At 42.8% G+C, this 26,759-nt stretch overlaps 1 protein-coding gene across 1 annotated transcript in view; it reads right to left on the bottom strand.

Annotated features, from left to right (window-relative positions):
* PITPNM3 (PITPNM family member 3) overlaps positions 1-26,759 on the bottom strand; it is a 361,048-nt gene that overhangs the window by 151,737 nt on the left and 182,552 nt on the right. Inside the window, exon 4 of the mRNA XM_054008467.1 lies at positions 9,421-9,471. Within this exon, the coding sequence (XP_053864442.1) occupies positions 9,421-9,471 (51 nt within the window). The remainder of the gene's footprint in view (positions 1-9,420; positions 9,472-26,759) is intronic.

Raw genomic sequence — 26,759 nt, forward strand, 5'->3', positions numbered from 1 at the left:
ACTGCTGAACTCCAGCAGTGCGAGAGGCAGAAGCAAAGTCGACGGGGGAGCCGCGGCCATCAATCCCACGTCGTGAGGACGCCGAGTAAGTAATTTCAATTCGATCTAACATACGTCGACTTCAACTACACTATTCTTGTAGCTGAAGTTGCGTATCTTAGATCAATCCTCCCCTCTCCCCCCCAGTGTAGACCAGGCCTTAATGATTGAACCATCCTCCCTTTTAGTCATTAGCTCATGGGAGTTTTCTATGCATAGTCTCCCAAAAGCGATCAAGCCATCTTTCATCCAAGTCAAGTATCAGTTACAGGCCAACTTTTTCTATACTGAGAGAATATATCCCGTACAGCCTCGATGCATGCAGCAGTAATTCCCACCAGTTATTAGTTTATTAGTTCTCAACTTACTGCTTTGTCATTTTAATCAAGCAACAGTTTGGGGTTGAGGGGTGTCTTTTAGAATTTATGATGATGAAACCTTGGAAGAAGTAGTCATTTTTCATCATAGATTTCATGATTTTAAATAGTTCAGTCAAGTGCCCCCCATTTCTTTCTTTTTGTAGGTTTAATAATCCTTAGGGGGTTGTTTGGTTTCAAGTCCCCTTAAATAAGAAATTTAAAATGGAATATTAATGCACCCTTTCATAACAGGATAAAAATGTAGTTTCTAAATTTGCAAATCTAACATTTAACCCAATGATTTTAATTCCAAGCTGTGTAAAGATACTACTGATTCCATAGGTCATACTTGTTCCTTGTTTGTGAAGTATCTGAAAGGTGCATTATCTGTGCTATGCACAAAGCCATTTCTGCAGTACAGCAAATCCAAAGTGGTGATTTGCTGCATTATTGTGATTCCAAACCTGAAGAAGGCCTCTGTGTAAACTTGAAAGCTCGTCTCTCTCACCAACAGAAGCTGGTCCAATAAAAGATAATATCTCACCCATCTTGCCTCTCTAATATCCTGGGACCGACATGCCTACAGAAACACTACATACAACATTATTGTTGTAACATTACTAGTATGCTTTAGTCTAAAGCAGCAAAATGCCAGAGGCACCAAGAATCCCATTTGCTTGGGATGTTTATGTATGTTCCACTTGAGAGTTTTCACTTGAAAACTGCTGAGACATAACATAAATAACATAACATATTGGTCCTGGCAAGGAGCAGAGTTCATCCTCCAAGGTGACGACAGCCATCCATTCCTCTGGACTTCAATGGGAAGTACTGAATGCCTCATTAATCTGATAAGGAGGAGTATCCCACAGTTAGGGTGCTGGTCTAGGCTGTGGGAGACCCACAGTCCATTCCTGCTCTACCATAGACTCTGAGACTTTAAGGTCAGAAGGGACGATTGTGATCAGACATCCCGTATGACCTTGGGCAAGTCTCTCCGTGCCTCGGTTCCCCATCTTTAAATTGGGAACAATAGCACGGCTCTACCTCACAGGGGTGTTGTTGGGATAAATGCATGAAAGACACTGATCATCTTGGATGACAAAGTGTTGGTGGCCATCTAAGTACTTAAAATAGACAAAAAACAGGGCCACAGATCCCATCACACTTACGTATAATACATCAAGGAAGGGTGGGGAGGGGAATAGGACTTAGACTCTGTGTAATCTCGAAAGCTTGTTTCTCTCTCCAACAGAAGTTGATCCAATAATAGATATTACCTCACCTACCGTGACTCACCACTACACAATGTGAGATGGGTCACCTAGGTTAAACAAGCTAAAACTCCTACAGAAGAGTAGATGTACATTGGTCACCTTAAAATCTTGCCAACTGTGCTTTATATAGATTCATTTACCTCTGTATTCCCCATAAGTCCAGAATAGGGAATACTTACGGAAGGGAATGTTAATTATGTAAAGCAATCAGCAACTTTTTAAAGGACCATTGTACAACCTTGGACTCAGATACTGAATCATTAATGGGACTGTTCCCATGAGTAAAGTTATGCATATTCAGCACCCTCTTCAGGCTAGGGGCAATTGTTGCCTATCAGTGATGACATGGATATAAACTGAGACAAGAGGCATTGGCAAGCAGGCAGTTAACAGATGTTTTTTCCAGGAACTTAAGTCTCCTGATCATTTTCAGTGAGAGTCTTGCTACATTTTCACATCTTAAATATGGGTATAATAGAAGAGGACATAATCTGCTACTGGCAGCAAGATGAGGAAGGCAAAGAACCAGGGGACAAATTCTGACTCTTAGAGATGCAATTCATTCTCTGGCCTAGCTCCTCAGATGTTGCAGCTATGCACTGCCGCTTGCTTACTCAGGGCACATTGTTTTGTCATGCTCTAGCTGTAAAGGATGGTTTAAAAAAAGCCTGCCTGACACCTGAGCTTCATGAACTTACTCAAACTCTGGTTTCTGTAGAGCTGGTTGTGAAATATATTTTCTCTTTTTCCCACAACTGTTTTTCATGACAATGAATTTTGTTCAGTTTTGTTAATATCTTTCTTTGATTTTTTTCACATTTTTGTCAAAAAAGAAGCTAATTCCCCACCCCACCCGCCACGTTCAGCAACTAAAACCCAGTCTTTTTTTTTTTTTTTTTTTTGGCAAAAGTTTCTATTACATCAAAAGCCATTTTTTCATTCAAAAATGTTGGTGAAAAATTCATAACCAGCTTTAACTCTATAGACAGCATGGTCATGACGGGTCATCAGTCCTTGCGGCTTTCCCAACAGACAATGAGTCAGTGGGCTTGTGTTATTTCGCTTGATGCTAATGGGGAACTCCTAAAACACAGGAAAAGGAATTTTAAATTAGTATTTAGGCAGTTCTGCATCAACATCATCTCCAGCTTGACTCAATCAAAGCTGGTGATTCAGAGAAATGAAGTATCTCCAGCTTTTATAAATGTTACATGTGTTACTGGGGGATTTTTTTGCAACTGACTTTGTTGAGCAAATATTAGTTATTTTCCCTCGCTTTTTAAAATTTAAGCAAAAATATAAATAGTGGTTTTAACTCCCTCTTTAATAGCACCTAAGTGTGAATGAGTAAAGGTAGAAGTCAGCAGTTCTTCTGACCATTTCCTTATTTCTTATTTTCAAAGATGATTTTTCTGCTTGTTTTTGTTTCAATGTTACAGTCTTTTCTCCGGAAAGCTTTATATTACTGGGAAAGAATACTGCTGCAGGCTAGTACCCTGTTGACTAAAAATAACAGTTCATTGCCTGTTATTACAAAAAAACAATGAAGAATTGATTTCTTTATCAACATCAACAAAAAATTATGAGTTCTCAAAGCATTCCCTTTCTTCACTGTCCATGAACTCAAGTAACAGTACCAAAATAAAAGCCCCCCAAATCATTACTGTGGATGATACCACATCACGGAACCACATGATACTTGTATACATGCCAGGAAGGACCTGTCTGGCTACACAGATGCCCCAGCCATCTCAGATCGTATCTGCCAGGTGGAATAATGCCAGTAAACCTATCTAGGCCTGTCTTATAGAAGATCTGATATGATAATTATTATCAGGGTTTTTAAACAGCCTTGAGATGGCTCCAGCTGTTTCAAGCTGCCAATTTCCAATCTGTGTGCTAGAATCCCATACCAAACAGAGGATCAATATTAGACCAATAAGCAGAAATGAAAATGAGTGGGCAGTACAGCAGATACCAGCTATTACACAATTCCGTACGTTTCTCATGTCATCTGCAATGCTGGAATGTCAAGTGTGCTCAGGGCTTGATAACTTTTTTCATTGTCCTGTTAGGGTATGAATACACTAGGGGGAAAGATGCATTGTAACACATTTTACAATCCTAGCCCAGACAGGGGAAACTGCACTTTTAATACATAGTAGCTGGTCGAGGCCCATTGATTCCATGTCCAGAAGGAACCATTGTGATCCCTGACCTCCTGTATAAACAGGCTATACAGCTTCCCTCAAATAATTCCTAGAGCGTATCTTTTAGAAAAACAGCCAATCTTGATTTAAAAATTCTCCAGCGATGGAGAATCCACCGTGACCCTTGGTAAATTGTTCCAATGGTTAATTACCCTCACTGTTAAAAATACTGGCCTTATTTCCAGTCTGAATTCATCTAGCTTCAAATTCCAGCCATTGAATTGTGTTGTACATTTCTCTGCTAGACTGAAGAGCCCATTATTAAACATTTATTCCCCCATGTATATACTTACACGCTGTAATCAAGTCACCACTTAACCTCTTTTTATTAAGCTAAATAAATTGAGCTTTTTGAGTCTATCACTATAAGGCATGTTTTCTCAGAGCACCTTTTTTCCTCATGTAGATAGGTCCTTAAAACTCAATGCGTGTTGCATAAACTCACCTTAGTACCAAGTAACATTATCACGTGCTACAATAACAACTATGCATACCGAGATCATTACCATTTAGCTTTATAAAGCATCACCAGTTTGCATGTTTAACTAGTGCCTGGCTAGTAAAACTGGTTAGAAACACAGCTAATATGCCACTTTCAGTAGCCATATATTCTTGTATATTCTCCCGGCCAAAAATCTGCAAAGCTTAAGTCCTGATCTCTGCTTCATTACCAACAGAACTATTCAAAGATACGTGCTGGAGACAATGAGGACAAATTCTGCTCTCGGCTCCACTGGTGCAGCTTCACTGAAGACCTTGGTGATGAATTCAGCTAACTGCATTGCGAGTCCAACAGAACCACCATTATGCACTGAGCAACAACAGCCGGATATATAGCATTGAACAGTTTAGCTGTGCAGTGTGAGCACAGGACTGTACAGCCAAGATCTCTGGAGTGGGGCTGTTTGAAAAAATGGAACTTTTTTTTCAAATGAACTTTCATGAAACATTTTTTTTCCTTTTTGCCTAACAGAAAAATTTTGAAATTAGATATTTTTCAACCAGCCCTACTCTGGAGCTCTAATCCAAGCTCAGTAGCTTTCTGGTCTCTGCTTCCCAATCAGAAAAAGGAGGACAATTATACTTATCCAATTCAAAGGGCTGTTGCAAAGTTGAAGTAGTGTTCATGATGATCAAGTGCTATGCAAATAATAAGCATTATTACTGAGGCAATGATGACTAGGACACAGGATTATTCACCTTAAGGTATGCCATGGATTTTTAAACTTGGATAGACAAAACAGATGAGTAGAAGGGGCCTTGGTGCTGCATCTCATCAAAAAGGATGGCACACTTTCCAGGACACGTTGCCCAAACTCCAGCACACACAGATTAATGTACGAGGCCATTGTTATATCTGGATTTAGGGTCTTGGACCTTCTGGCTCAGATGCAAGATTGCTATCAACAGAGAAACAAAGTAGATGGGTAACAATCTTATAAGGCATACGGTGAGTGGCACTGGACTTACTCATCAGAGATTCAGGAGTAATTATGACCACCGGGTATCACCCACAGTGCTGCAGAATCCTCTTATTTCAGATGCCTTAGTGCCCATACCTTTTCATTTCCATTTTGAGGAATTGCAGGTGGATAGTACTACTGCTGTTCAAGGAGATGTAGAAATGCTACAAGCCCATCAAGTTACAAGACCAGTCCCATGGAGTACAGAGAAAGCATCAAGGTCTCCTAATCAACAGCCAATTAAAGTCAATGGACAGACTGTCATTGACTTGAATGGGGCACTGGATCAGATCTGATCTATGGATAGAGCCTAAGTCTGCAATCTGTCCAGTGCCAGCAGCAGTGGTACCTGGGAGGGACCAAGTACATTTATATGGAATGGAAGCAGCAAAATAACCAAGAACTAGCAACAGTGAAGCTGTTCATACTATCACAGCAATGGAGGGATTGAAAACTGCAGTTGGAGGAGCAATCAGACAGAACCAGCACGACACCGACATGCACAAAAGGTCTGAGAACCACTGAGTCACAAAAAGGAACCCCAATTAGGCAAAATTACCATCTGCTTAAGCAGGAGACATTGCTATTAACAGTCACTGGCTTAAATCAGCTCCCTGGGAGACTTCCCAGTTTAGCATATTTCCCAAGTAAGTGGAGTGTGTTCTATCCTGGAACAGCAAAGCGATTCAATTAAAAAACTTTAATGTGAAAGAAAAAAAAAACAACTTTTCCAAGTAAGACCTGCATGTTCAATGTTTCAGGGGGTTGTTTTATTTTACTTTCAACAACTCTGTATTTATTCCAAGTTTAAGATTCACAATGTTTGGCCAACGTGTTCACTAGCATCATTGTCCCTTCCCATGAACACTATGGCTTTTTTATTCACCTGTTGTTTACACTGGTTTTACTTCTCTTGTAACTCCATTTGCTTCCTGACTGATACGGAGTGGAGAATCAGAGCCATCATCTTAAATGTGAAGATTATAGTAACAGATTATCAAGAAAATTAAGTTTAATAAAAAAGGCTACTCTTTTCTATGAACAACCCGACTTGTTGCAATAACTATGTTTTAAAGATATATGCAGGAATTGCAACTGCTGCCTTGGAGTCAGTCTGCACTGGAAAAAAAATCAAGCTGATTTCCATCTGCAAATATCATATGATCTTAGCTAGACTTTGATAAAATTAGTTATTTCTGCTTTGAAAGCAGATCTTAATTATCAGTGTATTTGAGGAACACTGAAAGACTTCTCGCATAGGTCATTAGCAGGGCTTCAACTGTAGCCATTCAGAAAAGACTTTTACCACTTGAGCTCAAGAAGTAACTCCATTAGTTAGCAGCAGTAGTAGAGTGTTACCACCCTATATCCATGGTCAGCATCCTATAGAGGAATAGGGGTTATACATATTCAGACCCTAATTCTGCAATGACCTGAATGGTAAATAAAGTTAATCACATGTCTTTGCAGGATGAGGCCTTCCATAGTTTCTAACAGTAGAATAAGATGTACAGCACCAATTCAGAATAGTTCCCTTGGCTGAGATTTAAGTATGTGCTTAAATAGCTTGCTGAATTTGAGTCATAGATCATCAGATAATTGTATTAACAGCAGCAAATTAAAAGAAGTTCAATCCGTCTTAAGATAAAACGATTTTCTTGTTTAAAAGATATAAGGTCTCATTATAAAAATCAGCAGGAACTAGTAAGCATCATTTGGCAGGACAGCTGCTGGACTGCGCACCAGCTCATTAAAAACTATGCTAATACTTCTGCAATTGTTAGCAAAATTCACGACCCACAACAATTAAAATGAAGTAGGGTTGACACAAAAGTACCAAATAGTTATCCATGGCTGAGAAAAGGAATTGGCAAATTATAAAGTTGCCAACTCACAGAAGTAAATCAAATGTGACATGATAAATTAACTGTTAAGAAACTATTATACTTTGTAGCCTTACAGTCGATATGAAGGGTTGATGGCTGCCATCTTGACCAACACATTGGGGGTTGAACTAGGGACTTCCAAAGATAAAAGCATGAGCTACGAGGAACCAGGTTCTCTTGCTGGCACTGTAACAGAGTCATATCCTCTGTGGCTTGGGGACAGAGAGGGACCTGTAATACATTCACCAGTGGCTTACAAAGGTGTCTGAGAAGGAGTTTCAATGTCAGGCTGGGGATACAGCCAAACTGATCACTGCACTCGAAGTACATCAGATTGGAAGTTCGCGCTGTAGAAAAAAGAAGGATCTGAATGGGAAGTAGAACAAGTGTTTACACAGCAAGGTCAAGATTTTCAAAGCCATTTCAGGAATTTGGGGAACTGGGCATCCAAATCCCATGGTAGCTTTGAAAATACCCGCTCAAGTCTTTACATACACACATACATACATAAAGGTCTGTCTCATCTTACGCGGGGGTTCCGTTCCACGGTTAGCGCGTAAAGCGAAAACTGCGTATAGCCAAAATCCCATTGAGTTCAATGGCAGGCAAAATAGCCCGCACTACAGGTATAGTATTAAAATTGTTGTTTTCTCTCTTTTTTATTTTATTTTTTTTTTTTGCCGACCCCGTAAAGATGCGGCAGACCTGTAGTTAGTTAACCAACCAACTAACCAGCCCACCCACGCACCCATACTGGGGGAAAATAATTTAGCTGTTCCTTAGCTTCTTAAAGTTCAGATTCAGTTCAAGTTTGGATCAAAATTTAGGTCAGTTCTCATTTTATCCAGCCCATCCCTAATTTCCTGATACATTTATTCAAAAGGAATTTAGAGTAAAACTGTCACCGAGAAAACTAACTATACGTAAAAAAGCGTAAGATGGTCTCAATCCCTGAAGAAAACTGTATTTCCATTGCCACACTCCCCTAAGAAATCATGCAGTTCTTTGCCATCTGCTGCGCTGTTACTAGCTGTTTATAACAACAAATCTGTCAAGAGAAATATGTTCACATAAAGCCGATAACATATGCTTTCTATTAACCAATGATAAAGAATATTTTAATGTACTGGAGATTCTCGCAGACTGCAATGTTTAGAGGAAAACAATGAAACACAATGGGCCAGATCCTTTGTTGGAAACTTGAAGGGCAGGCAGAGTAGGGCTGCACCATATCAGCTCTATGTTGCTCCTGCATCAGAAGAATTCTCTCAAGTGCCACTGAAGCTTCTTTACAGACCCTAGATGCTACCAGTGTGGACTATAGGAGATGGAGCAATGCCCAGATTCCCGTGAGCAGCCTTCTCCCCTGGTACCAGCCCCAGACACCTATGCTGGGTGAGATATTACTTTCAAGGTGGAAGGGCTAGTTAATATGTCCAGACTTGCAGTGTGCATCGGTGGACAGAGTTAGAGAGTTTTCCTAGTGAACAGAAAGAGGGGGAAACCTACAATGTTTCCCAGCCAGTGCTATGGCAGAAGGTGAGACCATCCCAATTCTCCAAGGAACTCAGAGCTCTCCATCATAACTCACTCTTCACAGCTAGCACCACCAGAGCATGAGCAATAAACACCAAGCTGGTATTTAAACCTGTCCCTGATGGGGTGGGGCGCCATGACATGAAGATGCCTCACAATTGCAGGTTTGGCACCACTGTCTGGCCCAGCCCTGTCTCTAACAGGAACCCACATCTAAAACAGCAACATATCTTGCATCTCTATAAGATATAAGAGTCAGCATAGTATGGAAGACTGAATAGGGATCATTCTGAACCGTATGATCATTCTGAACAGAAATAACCTGTGTTGTGCCAACAAAGACATGCCTTGAAACATGGCAACACCCCAACTTTCCAATTGCACTAGAGCCCCACAACTCTAGCCATGGGTACAAAACATTGCTTAGCCTTAACACATTAAAAAATTAAAAGCTACAGTAACTTGATTAATAAATTTTATCATCCTAGTTAAATGTCAGACAAAAACAACTCCAATTTTCCCAGACCTAACATTTCAACAGCATAAAAACAGACTTAAAACTGGTCAACATTTAATGTAGTCCTGTTTTCTGTTATCTCTAGTTTGCCACACAGCAGAGAATACAAAAAAAGGAAAGAACCTTGACTCACGTTGCTTTTCCTGGAGAAAGCCAGACGAGCAAACCGCAGACTCTTCACCTGCTAAGAAAATAAGACAAAGTGAAATGAGCCTTGTTTACATGAGTCACGCTCTTTACTTTTTCTCATATACTGTGGTGTGCATATCACAATGGGCCACAATTTGCCACTGATTTACACAGTTCCCACGGACTTCAATGGGAATAGCTCAGCAAGCAGAATGGTGTTGGGAAATGACTCTACTTTTTCATCCAATACTACTCCACTTGCCAGATTTTTTCTTCATAAGAAGGGATCACAGGTAGGTTTCCTACCCAGCAGTTCATTTAGTTTGTTTGTAACATCACCCCTTGGGAATTTTTTTTATCTGCCACAAAAATTGTAACCAATTTAGCGACATTATAAACCATCAATCTCCTTTACTTATTTTTACAGAACAATAGTTTGAATCATTTATGGGATGAAAGTTGTAGACAAAGGGGTTTTTCCTTTAGGTCTAAATGGTGCAAAACTGGGACAAGGAAATATGAATGACAACAATCTGCTAGGCTCCAGTTCTGCAACTTCTTCCACATAGACAGACCCCTGACCCCACACAGAGCCCCACGGATATAACTGGTGCTCCACACTGACTTTAGTGGGGCTTCATTTCGGTGCAGGGGTCCACACACGTAGTTTTCGTTGCAGGATTAGGGAATTATGAGACACTTTGCATCCATGGATCTCAAAGCACTTCACAAAGGAAAAACAGTATCATCATCACCATTTTCATAGAATCATAGAATATCAGAGTTGGAAGGGACCTCAAGAGGTCATCTAGTCCAACCCCCTGCTCAAAGCAGGACCAATTCCCAGCTAAATCATCCCAGCCAGGGCTTTGTCAAGCCGGGCCTTAAAAACCTCCAAGGAAGGAGACTCCACCACCTCCCTAGGTAACGCATTCCAGTGTTTCACCACCCTCCTAGTGAAATAGTTTTTCCTGATATCCAACCTGGACCTCCCCCACTGCAACTTGAGACCATTGCTCCTTGTTCTGTCATCTGCCACCACTGAGAACAGCCGAGCTCCCTCCTCTTTGGAACCCCCCTTCAGGTAGTTGAAGGCTGCTATCAAATCCCCCCTCATTCTTCTCTTCTGGAGACTAAACAATCTCAGTTCCCTCAGCCTCTCCTCATAAGTCATGTGCTCCAGACCCCTAATCATTTTACCAGTAAGAACCACTAAAGGTACATCTACACTGCAGCTGAAGGTGTAATTTCCCACTTGGGTAGACATACAGGCACTAGCTTTGATCGAGCTAGTGTGCTAAAAACAACATTGTAGCTGGGACAGCATGGGTGATGGCGTGGGCTAGCCACCAGAGGACAATCCTGTCCGAGACACTAGGTAGGCTCAGGCAGCGAGCCTGTGCCACCATGGCTACGCTATTTTTTATCATGTTAGCTCAAACAAAGCTAGTGCACGTACATCTACCCAAGCTAGAAATTACACCCTCCAGCTCCAAGGTAGATGTACCTTAAGGCACAAAGAGGGGAACTGACTTGCCCAGGGTTGGTAGAAGAGCTGGGACTAGAACTCAGGTCTCCCATCCTTGCCCCACAGTCCCTGTGACCCATACCGCCCTCAATGTACTAACTTTTCTAACACACGCACACTTTAAAGTCTAGTTAGTAAACCTCACACACACACACACACACTTTAAAGCCTATTTAGTAAACCTAACCTCAGTGCAATATATAGTTTTCAATGTTTCAAATAGTCTTATGGAAATACACAGGCCTATCTCCCTGGAAACTCTAATATCCTCATAATGTCAGGTGTCATTTCCATTTCCTGTTATATGAACTTCAAGCATAGACTCAGTTTATATCTGGTACAACCTTTACTAGGGGACTACACCATGCTCTTGAACAAAGATGGACCTAGGCCTAGTCTTCACTTACCGGCTGGTCCGGCGGCACGCCATCGATGTTCTGGGATCGATTTATCGCGTCTGGTTAAGACGCGATAAATCGATCCCGGATCGATCCCGGAAGTGCTCACAGTCGGCGCCGGTACTCCAGCTCGCCGAGAGGAGTACGCGGCATCGACGGGGGGAGACTTCCTGCCGCGTCTGGACCGCGGTAAGTTCGGACTAAGGTACTTCGAATTCAGCTACGTTATTAACGTAGCTGAATTTGCGTACCTTAGTCCGATTTGGGGACTTAGTGGGGACCAGGCCTCAGTCTAGTCGTCTTTTCTATCTCTAACTGCTATGATCCTTTGAAGAAAAATGGTCAACGAACCAACACCCTTCTAGCCATTCTGTTCATAATTGAAGCTGCAAATTCTCACCTCACAAAAGAAGTCCTTCCTTGTTTCCACAATAATTTCAGTGTCTCAGTTACCACTTTGTGGTAACAGTAAATATTTGCAAACAATATTGAGCACTACAGAGTACTTCTATGCACAGTTTTTGATTCTGCGGTATTTGGGGCACAGATTTTTTGTCAAATACTGGTCACTTTTCTGCTTGATTCAATTTATGGATTCTGCACATTGGATTTCTCAGTTTTAAACCTTTATAAAACCCCTGTTTGAAGAGTAAAAGCAAATGTCAACTTTTGGATGCACAGGAATTTTTTTTTTTTTTAAATAGCTGTAGGCATTACTCGGGAGAGACAGACCTGGCTTCAGTAAGAGACAGGATCATAGTAGATGGACCTGTTAAATAACATTTTAAAAGAAAAATCCGTAGTTTAAATAGCTGCATATGGCAGAAACAAATTCACTCTTCAATAAGTGACAAAGTGCTTAGGCCTTATCTACATACTGGCATAGTTGAAGCAGTATAGAATAAGCTATACCGGTATAAGGGACCTTTATCATGGAATAATTCTGTTCACAATAGGGCGCATACCGGCATAAGCCTTATCAGTTTTTTAAAAAAAAAAAATCACACCCATTACCAACAGAGTTATATCGGTACAAAAACTGTGAGTGGACTTTAGAGAATACGCAATTGTGAGAGAAAGTATCTGACTTGCTGTACCCAATAAGTTCGGATGGCGTGAGCCCAACAGGGACAGACGGCCCCACGGACAGTCCTCCTCCGACACCCCAATAGAGATTTCAAAAGGTCTCTTACCTCTATTGTGGCGCTATGGAGTTCGAAGGGGAACGGTAGCAGCTGCCGGTGCTTCTGCGGGCGTTGCCGTCCCAGAAGAGCCCCCAAATTGTCGGAGAATAACAGAGTTCTCACTTTTTGTTTGGGTACAGCAAGTCAGATACTTTATTTTCTCTCACAATTGCGCAGAGGGAGAGAGCTAAGCAGGTCTCTCTACAGGTAAAAAATTACAGCAAGCATTTATACCTTTCATTACAGATAATAACAAGCAACAGCTGCATTTTGTTTATACATAGGCCATCTTGATATCTTATTTTTCTCACTTGTTTTGACTCTAGCCTACATACAATATTTTCTACACATTATCTACACAAGGTCGCAACAACTTCTTACACAGTTCTTTCCCATTCGCCTCACACAATCCTCTCTTCTACAAATCTCGTGTTATTAGGGTTACAGTTAGCCTGACTCTTGCTAACAAACTGTCATGCATTGCAGTTCCTTCTTGTCAGTTCTTTCTCTGCTTCCACAAGCTTATCAGGAGCATCTTTTAAAAGCTTAACAGTGCAACTGTGCCAAGATAAATTTGTAGTGTAGACCTGCCCCAGTGAAGTTAATGGAAAGATTCCTGTTGACTTTGCTGGGAGTTAGATCAGGGCCTAAGATAAGAAATTCTCTAGCTGAATTTCCTGAGTGTCAGTATTAGAGGGGTTGGTAATTTGATTCATAGCTTCTCTGACCAAGAACTAAACCTGTGCTACAGCAGTGAGTGTACGGAATCCAGACCAGTAGGGAGGTGACACCAGATCTAATGTGGAACCATAGAGCATGAACTACTATGAAGCCCTTCAAATCTCATTGTCTCAATTTTAAATCCCGCTGATCGACTCCAGCTGGTTTATCACCATATCATTCTTTCAGTTTAATACAGATTAAATGCTTCACCGGTCTGCCTTATTGGGTCTTTAACGGCCAAGGTGACCTCCACTATCAAAAACTGCTAATTTATCAAGCATCAACCAACCAAAAATAATTATGAATACCAACACCCAACAAGCATCAATTACAGACAAATATTTTAACTGTCACAGGCCAAGAAAAATATCATGTCAGTGATATAAACCACAGCTCCTTGCATCTAAAGCCAGTGGAAAATCGTGGATGAGTTCCCAGAGACAATAGCAATTACAGTTTCTCTTTTACATAATCTGGTACTTTCTCCTAGGACCTACCGACTTTTTGGCGATTACCCATTTGGCAGACCTAGTATTCTATAGCCTGGACAAGAGAAAGAGCCATTTCTGGGGCAGTTGCCAACTGCACATTATAATTTCAAGAAGCAGTTTGAAAATTTTTCTTTTGTCAGAATTATGACTTTTTGAAAACTTTTGTCAATGCTACAAAAAAATTTCAATTAGTGTTTCAAAAAATTCTGACCACTTCTAATAATTACTAATGATTGTTTGTATTGTAGTAGGGCCTAACAGTCCAATTGAAATCAAGAGTCTACGGGGCTAGGGGCCATATATACATACATACATACATGAGTCGTCGTCCCTCTTATATTACAATGATATTCCCAATCACAAGCCAGCTTCCCCGCATGCTTCTGGGGAAGGGCAGGGTGGTAGCAGCAGCCAGACCTACCTACTTTTGCCTTCCTTCAGGCTCCTTACTCTCCTCCAGCCCTTCCTTGTTTGCTTATAGGGTCCTGTCTGCTAGGGATAATGCTACCCAATTAGCTCCTCAGCTTTATCTCCATTCAGTTAATTGGCCTCCTCTGCCGACTGTCTTTCAATGAGAGCTCCATTAATATAAACTGGCAGGGAGTGGAGTGACAGGATGCTGAGTTAGCTCCCAGCAGGTACTCTTCTTCAGCTAACATATTTTAAATAGATTTTGCTGTTGCAGTAGTGTAATTAGAGAGCCAGAGAGAGTGAACGCCTTGAGGATCAGCCCCATAATGAAAAGGAATCCATGCCTTTTACCACTGATGGATGGACCAATTGAGAACAGCAGCTCCGTCACCCCTTTCTTTTTTGTCACAGGTCCTCAAGTTACCACAGCCAGCACCTCAGCTTTGAAAAAGCTCTGCAGCACGGAGCATGCTGAAAAGAACAAGTGACAGGCCCTCTAATTTACAGCAACAAAAAGCTGACACTCTGCATTTTTCATGCTGAAATGGCAAGCGATGAAAGTCTCTTGGCATCTGACATTTGAGGCAAGAAAATGGTTTGAATTAACCTCTTTTCAATCTTCATATTCCATCTCTTTCACTTATCAGCACCTCGTCGGGGCATTTGGTGGATTGTAGCACCGCCAAAGAGCTTGGTCGCAAATGTTATCTACTTTTAGCTGATTGGGGAGAAAATGCTTTCTGCAGTAGCTTGTAGGCAGAGGAGTAATTGTTGAGGTGAGCTATCAGTCACTATCCGTGGAAGGGCTTCTGAAGTCTTCAGGAACGTGGCTGTTAAAAACTAGGTCATCGCTCACTTTGTGGCTTGCATAGGCCATGCTTGTTGCTCACACCAGGGGCTCCTTGAATAATTCCATTCCCTCTTTCAACCTCCGTGTGCCATGCTCCCACCCCCTGAATTTCAGGGACGCCCTGCAATTCTCCCCAGCCATCCCCCTACCCAGGGTTCTGTGCAACCCCCCATTCTCCATCCCATACTAATGGCTCTGTGTGCATCCCATTCCATTTTCCCCCATGCACTCATTCCCCCCACAGCAAGGACTCTATGTGTTCCCTCTTCCCCCGCCCCCTAGCTCTCCTTCACCAGGATTCCTCAACTCCTTCCCACCATGGTAGGGGTTTATCTCCCCCACCACCACTACTACAGCAGGGTCCTGTCTGCTCCCCTCTCCCATCTCCCCCCCACCATGACATAAGGGGAGGGGGGCACACAGAGCCCCTACCAGCATCCCCCAATTCTTCCCTCAACCAGGGGTTGTGTGCGCTCTATTCACCCCTTCCCCCACAGCAGGCTCCCCCATTCTCTACCCCATCCTAGGCCAGAGGTTGTGTGTATGCCCCCCATTTCACTACCCTTCTCCTCCCACCACCATTATTTTTCTGTCTGGGAATTAAGTCAGTCAAGATGCTAATATGTTAAACTCTAGGAGAACAGGCAGAAATGAGATGGGATATTGTTATGCATGAAGGCATTAATGGATGCCATCACCCAGTTTGATCTACAGACAACTGAAGAGGTGTTCGAGGCGGAGGCTGTGGCTGTCCTAAAAAGCTGGCAGAGGCTTCATGGATTCCATTCCCCCGCAACTTTCCCAAAAATCAATAGGGTTCTGGCCATTGCTGTCTAGAATATTCTTTCTGAAATTTTGGAATCAATCAGCTGCAGTATTCAAAAGTTATCACACAACAGAGACAGAGAAATTGAGTCAGGTTGAGCGTAAGGGCTGAGCCTCCATATCGTGAGCAAAGTCAAATGTTTCAAATCACTTGAGTCCAAAATGCAACAAAAATACACGAGAGACAAGGAGGTGAGGTGATATCGTTTATTGGACCAACATCCCAAGCTTGTCTCTCTTACCAACCAATAATGTTGTAGGCAGTGTTGTTGTAGCCGTGTTAGTCCCAAGATATTAGAGAGGCAAGATAGGGGAGATTAATATCTTTTATTGGACCAGCTTCTGTTGGTGAGAGAAACAAGCTTGTGAAGTTGGTCCAGTAAAAGGTATTACTATTTAATAATCCCTCTGGTCTCTCTAATATCCTGGGACCCAACTCCAACACGGCTACAACAACACTGCATACAAAAATACAAGACGGCCATTAAACAACAAAGGAATTCAGGAACAGAACTTTCCTCTAACAGCTACAGCTCACGGTGTGTGTAACTCTGCTCACCAGGTGCTTATATTCCCAAGTACCGGTTTACTAAATATTAATCATGGCGGAAGGATAAAGATGCCTTAAAATTACACTGCATATAAATTGTCCAACCCTGAACAACAGAGCTAGATGAACAATAGAAAATAGCTTCCACAAAGGCTTTCAAAAACTCATTTTTGTTCTGCAGCTTTCAAAAAGGAACTTTTTTTTTATTCAAAATTTGTATTAAAAATTTTCACTTTTGAAAACATTTGTTTTAAAAAAAAATCAATGCTTTTGTTTTCCTTTCTCCTGCCTTTTTAAAAGCTATTTCCATTTTGCCAATGCAACTAGAGGGAGGGGAGAGAACAGGAAAAAGGGTGCGGGGGGGGGGGAATTACAAATTGAAAACTGAAAAACAGACTAAAAATTGGCTGCTCACTCCAAAGGTGCTGAAACAATTTGTATAGTAGGGGTGCTAAGAGCCATTGAACCAAACTGTAAACCCTGGATATGACAAACTACTTCAAGCCAGGGGGTGCAGCAGCACCCCCACCCCTCTAGTTCCAGCACCTGTGGCTCACTCTCAAGTCACTAGATTTAGTCAACTCAAAACTTGCATCATGTTTCCATTCAGTGTTATTTCTTGATAGGAGAGTCCTCCATGTATTTACGTAAAAAAGTATGAAATTGTGAATGAAGAGCACTTTTGTCAGCTTAGTGTGTATAACAATGAAAGCCCCAGAAATGAAAGAAAATAGAGAATGGTAGGAAAATTGACCTTAGCCAGCAGAGCTGGGATGAAGCTACGCTCTGAACGCCAATTCATTTCCTGGGATCTAAACTAATTTGTCTTTTTACAAAAAGATATTTTCTCAGGAGCCACTAACCTTGCCTCAGGCTACAGTATCATCTACAATGAAGACCAATGCTAAAAATGTGTCAGTGCGTTACACCTTCCACTCTCAAAGTTCCAATCAATGCCTGCTCTCGTACAGGGTTCCAGTCACATCCTTGATGTTTAATTCTTTCTTCGGGGGAGGAGAGGTGAGAAGAGTTCTGGATCAGAAGCCTTTCACACTTTCATCCATGCTGGGAATATTTTTAAGCAGCACTGTAATTTTCTCACTTATAGCAAACTATTCCACAGAGTGGCGAGATGTTTATGGAGTCTCACATTCCAGCAGCAACGATCTATAATAAATATAAAGCATCCCTGATACTGGCTTGTAACTCACTCACCAGTGGGTTACATGGGCACATAAATGTGAGAGAGAGAGCAGGGTTCTCTTATTGGGAGTACAATTCTACTTCCCCTAAAGGAAGTTAGGAGAAATGACATATTTAACTGCATCCTTTCATTTCACTTCACAGCCTTTGATCAAAGATCTACATAATTTATAAATCTAATTTAAAAATAATTACATTTACATAAAAAAAATAATCAGCACAACAGGCTTGACTTCATGGTGGTTCAAGGAATTTAATTTAATGCTGATGGGGTCTGTTTAAAATTCTAAAAACTCATGTCACATCACATGGGAGCAGGGGCGGCTCTATGTATTTTGCTGCCCCAAGCACGGCAGGCTGGCTGCCTTCAGCGGCATGCCTGCGGGAGGTCCGCCAGTCCCGCGGCTTCGGCATACTTACCGCCAAATTGCCACCGAAACCGCGGGACCGGTGGACCTCCCACAGGCATGCCACCGAAGGCAGCCTGACCACTGGCCTAGCGGCGACCGACAGGTCGCTCCCCCCAGGCGGCTTGCTGCCCCAGGCACACGCTTGGGGTGTTGGTGCCTGGAGCCGCCCCTGCATGGGGGGAAAAACAAACACATGTATTACAATTAAGATAACTTACCAGGCACAAATTTGCAACTGGGCAACGCATGCTGAGCACCGTTCCTTTTCCCCTGGCTGAACTACTACAATGGGAGCTGCTGGGGCTGAATGCTTTTGAAAGTCTGGCCCATATTCAGATGCCTAGAAGGGAGCTGGGATCTTTTGAAAACCTGGCTCCTGATTATGGGTGCTGAGCTCTTGCAAATCTGGCCCAGTGCTCTTTTGAAAATTTGGCCCTAGAGATTTAGGGCCCAATCCAAAACTTACTTAAATCAATGGCATTCTTATCTTTGGGCCCCTTTGGAACGAGACCTCAGGTCTTGTCTTCACTGAAGACGTAACTACAGGATTTCCCATTAACACACATCTCTGTCAGTGCTGCACAGAGTGGCTATAGTGCAGACCTCAAGTTAGCTGTAGTGAAAAGATGCAGCCACTGGCAATCACAACAATCTAGATGCAATGGTCCTTCAAATCCTTTCCTCTTAACCCCCTGGGCACCCATTCCTGCATACTATCTTGCCATCTACCTGTGCTCTGACCCCTAACTGGAAGCAGATTATCAATCAGTCTCTGCTCAGCACCTGCCTGCACTCTTGAGTTTGCCTGCTTGAAGTTTCTTCAGCCTCCTATACCGCTCGTGTTTGATACAGCAGAACAATGCCCACAGTGAAACCCACAAGTATGCCTACCCATATTACAATCACACCTTCACTTGCCACAGACATACCCTTAACTTTAGATGTCAGACCCTGCACGCCAAGTCTTCTTCCCTCCCCCCACCCATTTGCAGATTACTCTCAGGTTCCGTTTACACTATCAGTTCATGCTGATATAACACCCTGAGCGACACGGTTATACTGACCCAACTCCCAGTGTAGACAGCGCTATGGTGACAGGAGGGCTTCTCCCATTGACATAAATTACAACCTCGCAGGGAGATGGCATACCTACGCTGATGGGGGAAGCTCGCCCATTGGCGTAGGTAGCATCTTCACTCACTACTCTGGCTGTCCGCACCGGTGCTATGTCCCTGGCGCAAGGGAGCTGGACTTGCTTTAATCACAGGGGCCAGTCACCCTGTGACAGCTATTCAGTGAGGAGTTGTACTATGAATCTTGGCATACACTCCCAGATAGCTGTAATGCTGGTCACGGCCTGATACAACACCAGCGTAGATGCAGGGAGTGACAGCACAGTAAGTGTGGTTGTGCTCTTGTGGGTCAGGCTACCACAGGTTGACTAACCCATGATGTCTTACCCTGTGGTTAGCATGAAGTTGAGTAGGGTGACCAGATGTCCCGGTTTTACAGGGACTGTCCGGATTTTGGGGTCTCTTATATAGGCTTCTATTACCCTCCAACCCCCTGTCCGGATTTTTCACACTTGCTGTCTGGTTACCCTAAGCTGAAGACAAGGCCTCAGTTAGCTCGAGACTGGAAAGCACTTAAAATCATGAGGCATAAAGTACAGCCAATTGTTCACAACTCCTTAAGGTTCAGTTATATCACAGAAAGCTACCATTACTCTGCTTTATTGTGATTATAAAGTAACCGAAGGCATCGGTGAAAGTCTAGATGTTCCTAACAGATTGATAGGTCTCAAAAACATCATTAGATTGCACCACAGAACTGGCAATTTTATACTCCATGTAAAAGTCTGGGCCCAAAAGGATGTGACAACATAAAAGTCTTACAACTAAAACCTGGTGCTACCATCAATACCCAGAGCTCTGCTGGGGGATGCTTCACAAGAAAGTGAACCAAGATATATAGGCTCAATAAGATCTGGTCAGTCATAGATTCATAGGGATAGATTGTATTACCCATACTCAAGGGACTACACACGAGCCTCAGGGCTTCAGCTGGTCACTTGCAGGAGTTAAGGGATTTTTTTTTCTCCAGTGTATTCAGAGGTGGTGGTGGTTGGGTTTGTTTGTTTAGGGATTTTTTCCCCTCCTTCCTATGAAGCATTAGAGATGGCCACAGCTGGAGATGGGACGCTGGACAGGGAGGGCCAGGGTCTTGAGGTGGCACTGAGCAGTCTCTCTCAGGTGCTTGCCTGGCTGGTTCTTGCTCAGGTGCTGAGAGTCTAACCAATCACCATATACAGGGTCAAGAAGGAATTTTCCCCCAGGTCATATTCACAGTGATTCCTCTGCAGTGGGGGGATGCAGGTAGGGTTGCCACCCATCCTGTTTTCACCTGGACAGTTTGGGTTTTAGCGTGTCTCTGAGTGCTATTTGACAAGTCCTGATGTCATTTATTTTTTATTGTGGGGGAAGAGGTGGAGCAGGGGCAGGGCTTGGGGGGGAAAGAGGTGGAGAAGGGGATAGGGCCTTGAGGGAAGACATGGAGCAGGGACGGAGCTGGGGGAAGAGGCAGAGCAGAGGGTGAGACCTCGGGAGTCCAGTTACCAGCCATTAGAAAGGTGGCAATCATAGGTGCAGGTCACCTGCCAGGATTATTTGGGTATATCTCACTTAATCATTTGCCTGCCATTGCAGGGGCCTTAGACACTGATGCATCTCAGTCCCTCCTATTCTCTGCCTCTGGCCCATAACTATTTAGTGCTATAAAGGCTGTAATACTTTGGTCCAATTTTAGATTTAGAATTAGTGCACAGGTGCTGGGCAGTGTTGACAGCCTGTGATAGACAGGAAGTCAGACTAGGTGATCTGGTGGCCCACTTTCCTGAGCCCAGATGGGTCCAAGAACTCCGGACAACCCAAGGGACTCAGACACCACCCCAAAGAATTCCCCAGAGCGGTGGGGAAACTGGGGCAGGGACATTAATTTAGTGTTTATTGTTTTGTATGATCTGTGCTCTCCTGTGCTTTACATGCTTAAGTATAAAGAAGCACAAAGGTGTTAGGCTGTGCAGAGAGAGAGCGAGAGAGTGTGTGACTACTTTAGAACTGTAACCAGAAGCTTCACACTTTTCAGGAGGAGTTCTGGGAAAGGGTTGTGTTCACTGGGGGTCAGCCCTGGGACTAAGGCAGGTGAGCTGAGGAGCCCCATTTCTGAGAAGAGGTAGCCGGTGCTGAGGCAATGACCCAGAGAGCGCCATGGGAGGAAGAAGTGCGGCACCCTGCTGAGGCTCTAGGAAGCGTAATGCACACAGAGGCTTGGACTTCCCTCGGAGCCATCCTAGTGCGTGGTCAGCAGGATGCGCTTGTTCAGATCTGTGACCAAGACTAGACTAGTGAAGTGACTGAAATTTATGCTACATTTAAAGAGCCTGATTCTGGAAGCTACTTTAGCATATAAATAATCTCACTAAAGTCAACAGGACTGCTCGCTTGGTGAAAGTTTGGCACATGCTTAAGTACTTTCCAAAATCAAAGCCCACGTGAGATTTCTGCTCTGAAAAGTAACTAAAAATAGCATCATGGGTTCCCATGTTCGTTTGGCAATAATTTTCACATTATGTCTGCTGGTGCTGCCTACCCAGCTCTGCATCTGAAAAGACGAGCTGGAATCTTTCTGGGTCACATCACCAACCACAGAGATTCTGCAGTCAAAACTTAGAATAAATCTGTCTCACTCTCCCAGAACTGCATTGGCTCTGCAGTGCTAGCAGAGGTAAAGCCTATTTAGTCACTAAAGTAAGCAGATAGGACTCAGAAAATACACAGGGGAAGGGTGCAATTTTTACATAGTCACTTTTCAGAGCAAAGTTACATTTTAATATGTAGTTATTATGCATGCAGCAACCTTTGCAGAAACCGTATTCCAGAGTCGTCATCAGGTGTTTAGCACAATTCTTCTGGTCTCTTGTGCTTACATTTTGCTATTCCCTGAGCTTACATGATTCTTGTGAGTAGCTTCAAAGGACAGAGCAGAGAATGAAAAGCCACAGAATTGGTCAAATACCAGACTTTTTTGGGGCCTCGGGACATCAGCTTCTGGGGTGGCAATCAGTTTTGCAGTCTGATTGTGCTAGTGATCTGACTCTAGTTTACATTTTAAATCAAAATACCATTGGGGTAAAACTATTTATTTTGCATTTCAGAATTCAGGTTCTCTCTCCTCCTGGTAAGAATACTGAGAGATGTTGTGGTTAGATTTAGAGATTAATTTAAACAGTGTTTTCAAGGTCTAGGTTTTGTTTTCTCATCTGTCCATGATCAGTGTTAAACTGATAGGAATAGAATTGCACCAAACCTTGAAGGAGAAGAGGGAAAAGAGGCAGCATGGTCCAAGAGAAAGGAACTGGGCTGGGAGTCAGAGAACCCAGATTCTATTCCAAGCTCTGCCACTGACATGTTATGTGACCTTGGGCAAGTCATCTGTGTGCTTCCATTTCCCCATCTGTGATATCAGGATAATAATACGGACTTTCCTTTGTAAAGCCTTTTGATCTCTACCAATGAAAAATCCTATATGGAACTGATTTCAGTGAGTGCTGAACTGGCCTTTAACAGAGCAAAAAGAAGAGGGGAGCCAGCTGAGGGATTCATTGCGGGGTCAGGGCCTTAGGGGACCATTTTCAAAATCATAAGATGTAACATTTTCTCATGTGCCAATCAATTTAAGCTTTCTACATTTCCTATGCATTTGCTGATCTCTACTTTAGAACATAAATAAAACAATATTTAAAAAATAAGAAGTTAGCAGCTGCAGAACAGCGCCAGCAACCTGTGCTGAGACAAGATGCCGTCAATTACGATCTGCACGTAAAGGACAGCAGGAATCCAATTCATTATTTATCTCTAGAACCTGCTGGTATAAGTACGTCTGTTGTTTACATCAACCATCTGATAATGTAATAGGCAGTAGCATTCCAAAATGTATCTGTCCTCTCCCTTCCCTACTTGCTGCACTAAGCCAAATATTCTGTTTGCTGTTCTTCACATCATTTGGCAACAGCAGATGCTATGGCAATAAAATTAATAGCAGCATAAACTGCACCGTCAGTTATATACAAACACCCTTTAATTATTTGACTCTGGGAAGAGATGGGGGGGGGGGGGGGGAGGAGTCACATACCACCTGAAAAAAAAAAAAATCAAGTGGCTTGTTTATACCAAATACTGATTCATTGTAGCCACAATTAATGTGAAGAGGGAAATAGGGGCGTGTGGGGAAAGAGAGAACTAAGCAAAAGCCATTGTGTTAAAAATAAAGAGCCATAAGGCTGCAGAGACTTAGGCCAGTTCTATACTATAAACACACATCAATATAACTATGTCGCTCAGGGTGTGAAAAATCCAAGCCCCTGAACAACGTAGTTACACAGACCTAACCCCCGGTGTAAACAGCACTGTGTCGACAGGACAGCTTCTCCTGTCGACGCAGCTACTCTCTCTTGCAGAGGCGGATTAACTACGCTGAGGGGAGACGCTCATAAGCCATTGAAGAATTCTTAATGCACTGACAGACAGCAGTTACAGCAAGAGAGGTGACACATGTTGCAAGAGCAAGTCTTTGCACAGCAGAGCTCCAGAAAAATACTGGGGCACGAGCCATAATATTAGGGGTGGGATGGTGGGGAGAATGTGTTTGTTTTAAGTGATTTGCCTCAGGAACGGAGGGCAAGTCTACACGACAGCGCTACATCAGCACAGCATCACTGCCGCAGCTGCACCGCTGGTGAAGACGCGCGATGCTGATGGGAGAGCACTCACCCATCAGTAGAATTACTCCACCTTGGTGAGAAGCGGACCACCATCTCCCGATGATATAGTGCCGGTGTGGACAGTGCAAAACCTGCATTGCTCGGGTGGTGCCTGTTCACACCCCGGAGCGACGTAAGTTGTATCAACTTAGGCTGTAGTAGCCCTCAGCGGCTCCAATTCATTGTTGGGTGGGTAGTGACCAAAATTAATTGGCATCAGATAGCTTCCCTCTGGCTTATGAGGGAAATGAGATGGAGGTTTGGCTTCAGGTCCTGCTGGGCTGGTGTTTATATTGCAACTGGCACCTGTCTTAGCAGAGGGAGTTAAAAAGTGCTGATGTTCTATGAACAACCAAATATTGACTATTCTGTCATCTGAACCTTTATCTACAGGGAGAGATTAAAACAATGTTTCCCGAGTGAATCCGTTAACACCTCAATCATTTATTTTGTAGCATATTTTCCCTCCTTGCCTGATGTCATTTCTCCCTGCATCAAGTCACATAATAGAAAACTGAAATCTTAATTTATTTGGGGCAGAGAGTTGTGGCAAACAATTTTTTTAAATGACTAGTGATTTTGGACACCCAACATGAGACAACTTAAAGGGGCCTAATTTTTCTGCATGGTCAGCACTCTGAAAAATCAGGGCCCTGAAATTGTCTCCAACTGGGCATCCAAAAGCTGTAGTGTCTAAAATCTCTAGTCACTTTTGGAAATCTTGTTCCCAGTTTTTTATTCTGTCTGTAACGTGCTATGTGCACACACGACACTATTGACAACGGGAATTCCAAGCATTACAACAAACGCCATCCTAAATCCCAGTGCTGTTAGGTTGCAGTTTAAGTACTGAATAGGAGTTTGTCTTGTTACCCTTTTGCATGTGTACTGAATGTATTTTCACTTCCGCAGAAACCAGAGTCCCAAATTCTGCCTTGGTTTACACCCTGTGCAACTCTACTGAAGTTAGGGTGACCAGATGTCCCAATTTTATAGGGACAGCCCCATATTTGGGGCTTTTTTTTAATATGGGCTCCTAGTACCCTCCACCCCGTCCCGATTTTTCACACTTGCTATCTGGTCACCCTAACTGAAGTCACTAGGCCAGATTCCACTCTCCGTTACACTGCTGTAAATCCAGTAACTTCAGTGGAGCAACTCCAAATTTGCACGGTTGCAACAAAGACCAGAATTTTGCTCCGCTGGTGGTGAGAGCGAGGACCCACTGAGTATGTGCTGCAATTGCAAGCAGATTGCTTTTCCTGGAGGCTTATATAAAATAGGCTTGTTTTGAACTGGAGGGAAATAGAAAAAAGTCTAATTAGCTCACTCCACAGATGCAATTCAAAATCAATCTCGCTCAAGAAAAATTATTTTAGTCTTCTGATTTTGTTCAGTGCTTTGCAGATATCATCCCTGGCAGGGAACCAGATGTGGCAGCTCGGAGAGTCAATTGGAAATTGTCCCTGTCATCACTTATAACTGCACCAGTCCACATATAAAACAGGCTCTTTTTATATAATGGTGGGAAAAAACTGAGATCCAAAAGGTAGGACAATGGAGGAGAAGAAATCACAGCTCAATGGAACCATCATACTTTTGATCAAAAAGCATGGGGGAAAAACAGGGCAGAGGGAGGGAGTTACAAAGACCCTTTTTAAAAATCACAGCATATGGCAGGGATTCAGCACAATTTTATTTTCCACCTGCCAGAATCCCGTCTTTGGAGAGCAATCCCTCTGCGTTTTATTTAAAAGAGCATAATGGAATTTGTTATATAAAAAGTCAGTGGGAATTGCATAACTGAGGCTAAGTCTACAATACAGGTGCCACGGTGGCACATCTGTAGTACCCTGGCTCTGCCACCGTTCCGTAAAGTGACATAAGGAGTTTTCCCATCACTGTAGAAACCCCACCTCCCGGAACAACAGGCCTGCAACTGTAATGACTAAAATATGCAAAACAGAGCATTAAATTAACTTGCCCAAGGTGACAAAGGAAGTCTGTGGCAGAGCCACCAATTGAACCAGACCTCCTGAATCCCAGTCCAGTGCCTCAACCACAAGACTAGCCTTCCACTGACAGTATTGTCCAAGGAAGCAGGCAAGACAGTATCTTTCAGAGTGATGGTATGCAAATACACTGGTGCTCCAATACCACGGAGATGAGCAAATAAAAAAGGTAGACATACTGTTCACGAGTACAATTAATTACCTGATCAGACCCCGCCAATTGCTTATTGCAGTCTCAGTAATGCTGTAAATTAATGGAGTGAAGCCTGATCATGCTTTTTGTCAGTATACAAAACACTCTCTCCAGAAAATTCCATGATGCATTAAGATTTAGAGATTTCAGCATGATTCATTCTAGACCCTTGTCTAGTTTCTTCTCCAGTGCAGCCAGTTTTGTTTCATGCTATTTCAAATCTACTAGCCCAGAGAACCACAAAGTCTGGGAGTTCTGCTTCAGTATTCATGGTGGGGGAAAAAACCTTCAGGATGATAGGCAGATAGTGTTTAAGTGGTCTTGATACAAAGCTGACAGAATGATAGAGGTTTCAATTTATAGGCACCTAGGGAGGTGACAGGTTAATGAAGCTCACACATACAGACTGCACGTAAGTATTCCTTAAATTAGGCCTTCAAGCTAAAAATATAAACTAGTTCCATTGACTTTTCAAAAAAAAAAAATAGTCATGATAAAATCATTGTGAAAATTTAGGATGACAAATTTTCACACTTTAATCTTGAGGTGGTGCTCAGCCATATTTCAAAAACCCGACAACTAACATACAGCCCAATGGATTAATAGAGAACACGACACACTGTAATGAAGATGATCTGGATCTGGGTGCAACATAAAACTCACCCTCAGGCCAGCTAGAGGCCAGGGGGTTTACAGTGTCGTTAGCATATATTAATTCCAATGCCTTTTTTGTAGGATGCAGCTATT

Source organism: Malaclemys terrapin, chromosome 18, assembly GCF_027887155.1.
Source record: "Malaclemys terrapin pileata isolate rMalTer1 chromosome 18, rMalTer1.hap1, whole genome shotgun sequence".
In the NCBI taxonomy this organism is placed as follows: domain Eukaryota; kingdom Metazoa; phylum Chordata; order Testudines; family Emydidae; genus Malaclemys; species Malaclemys terrapin.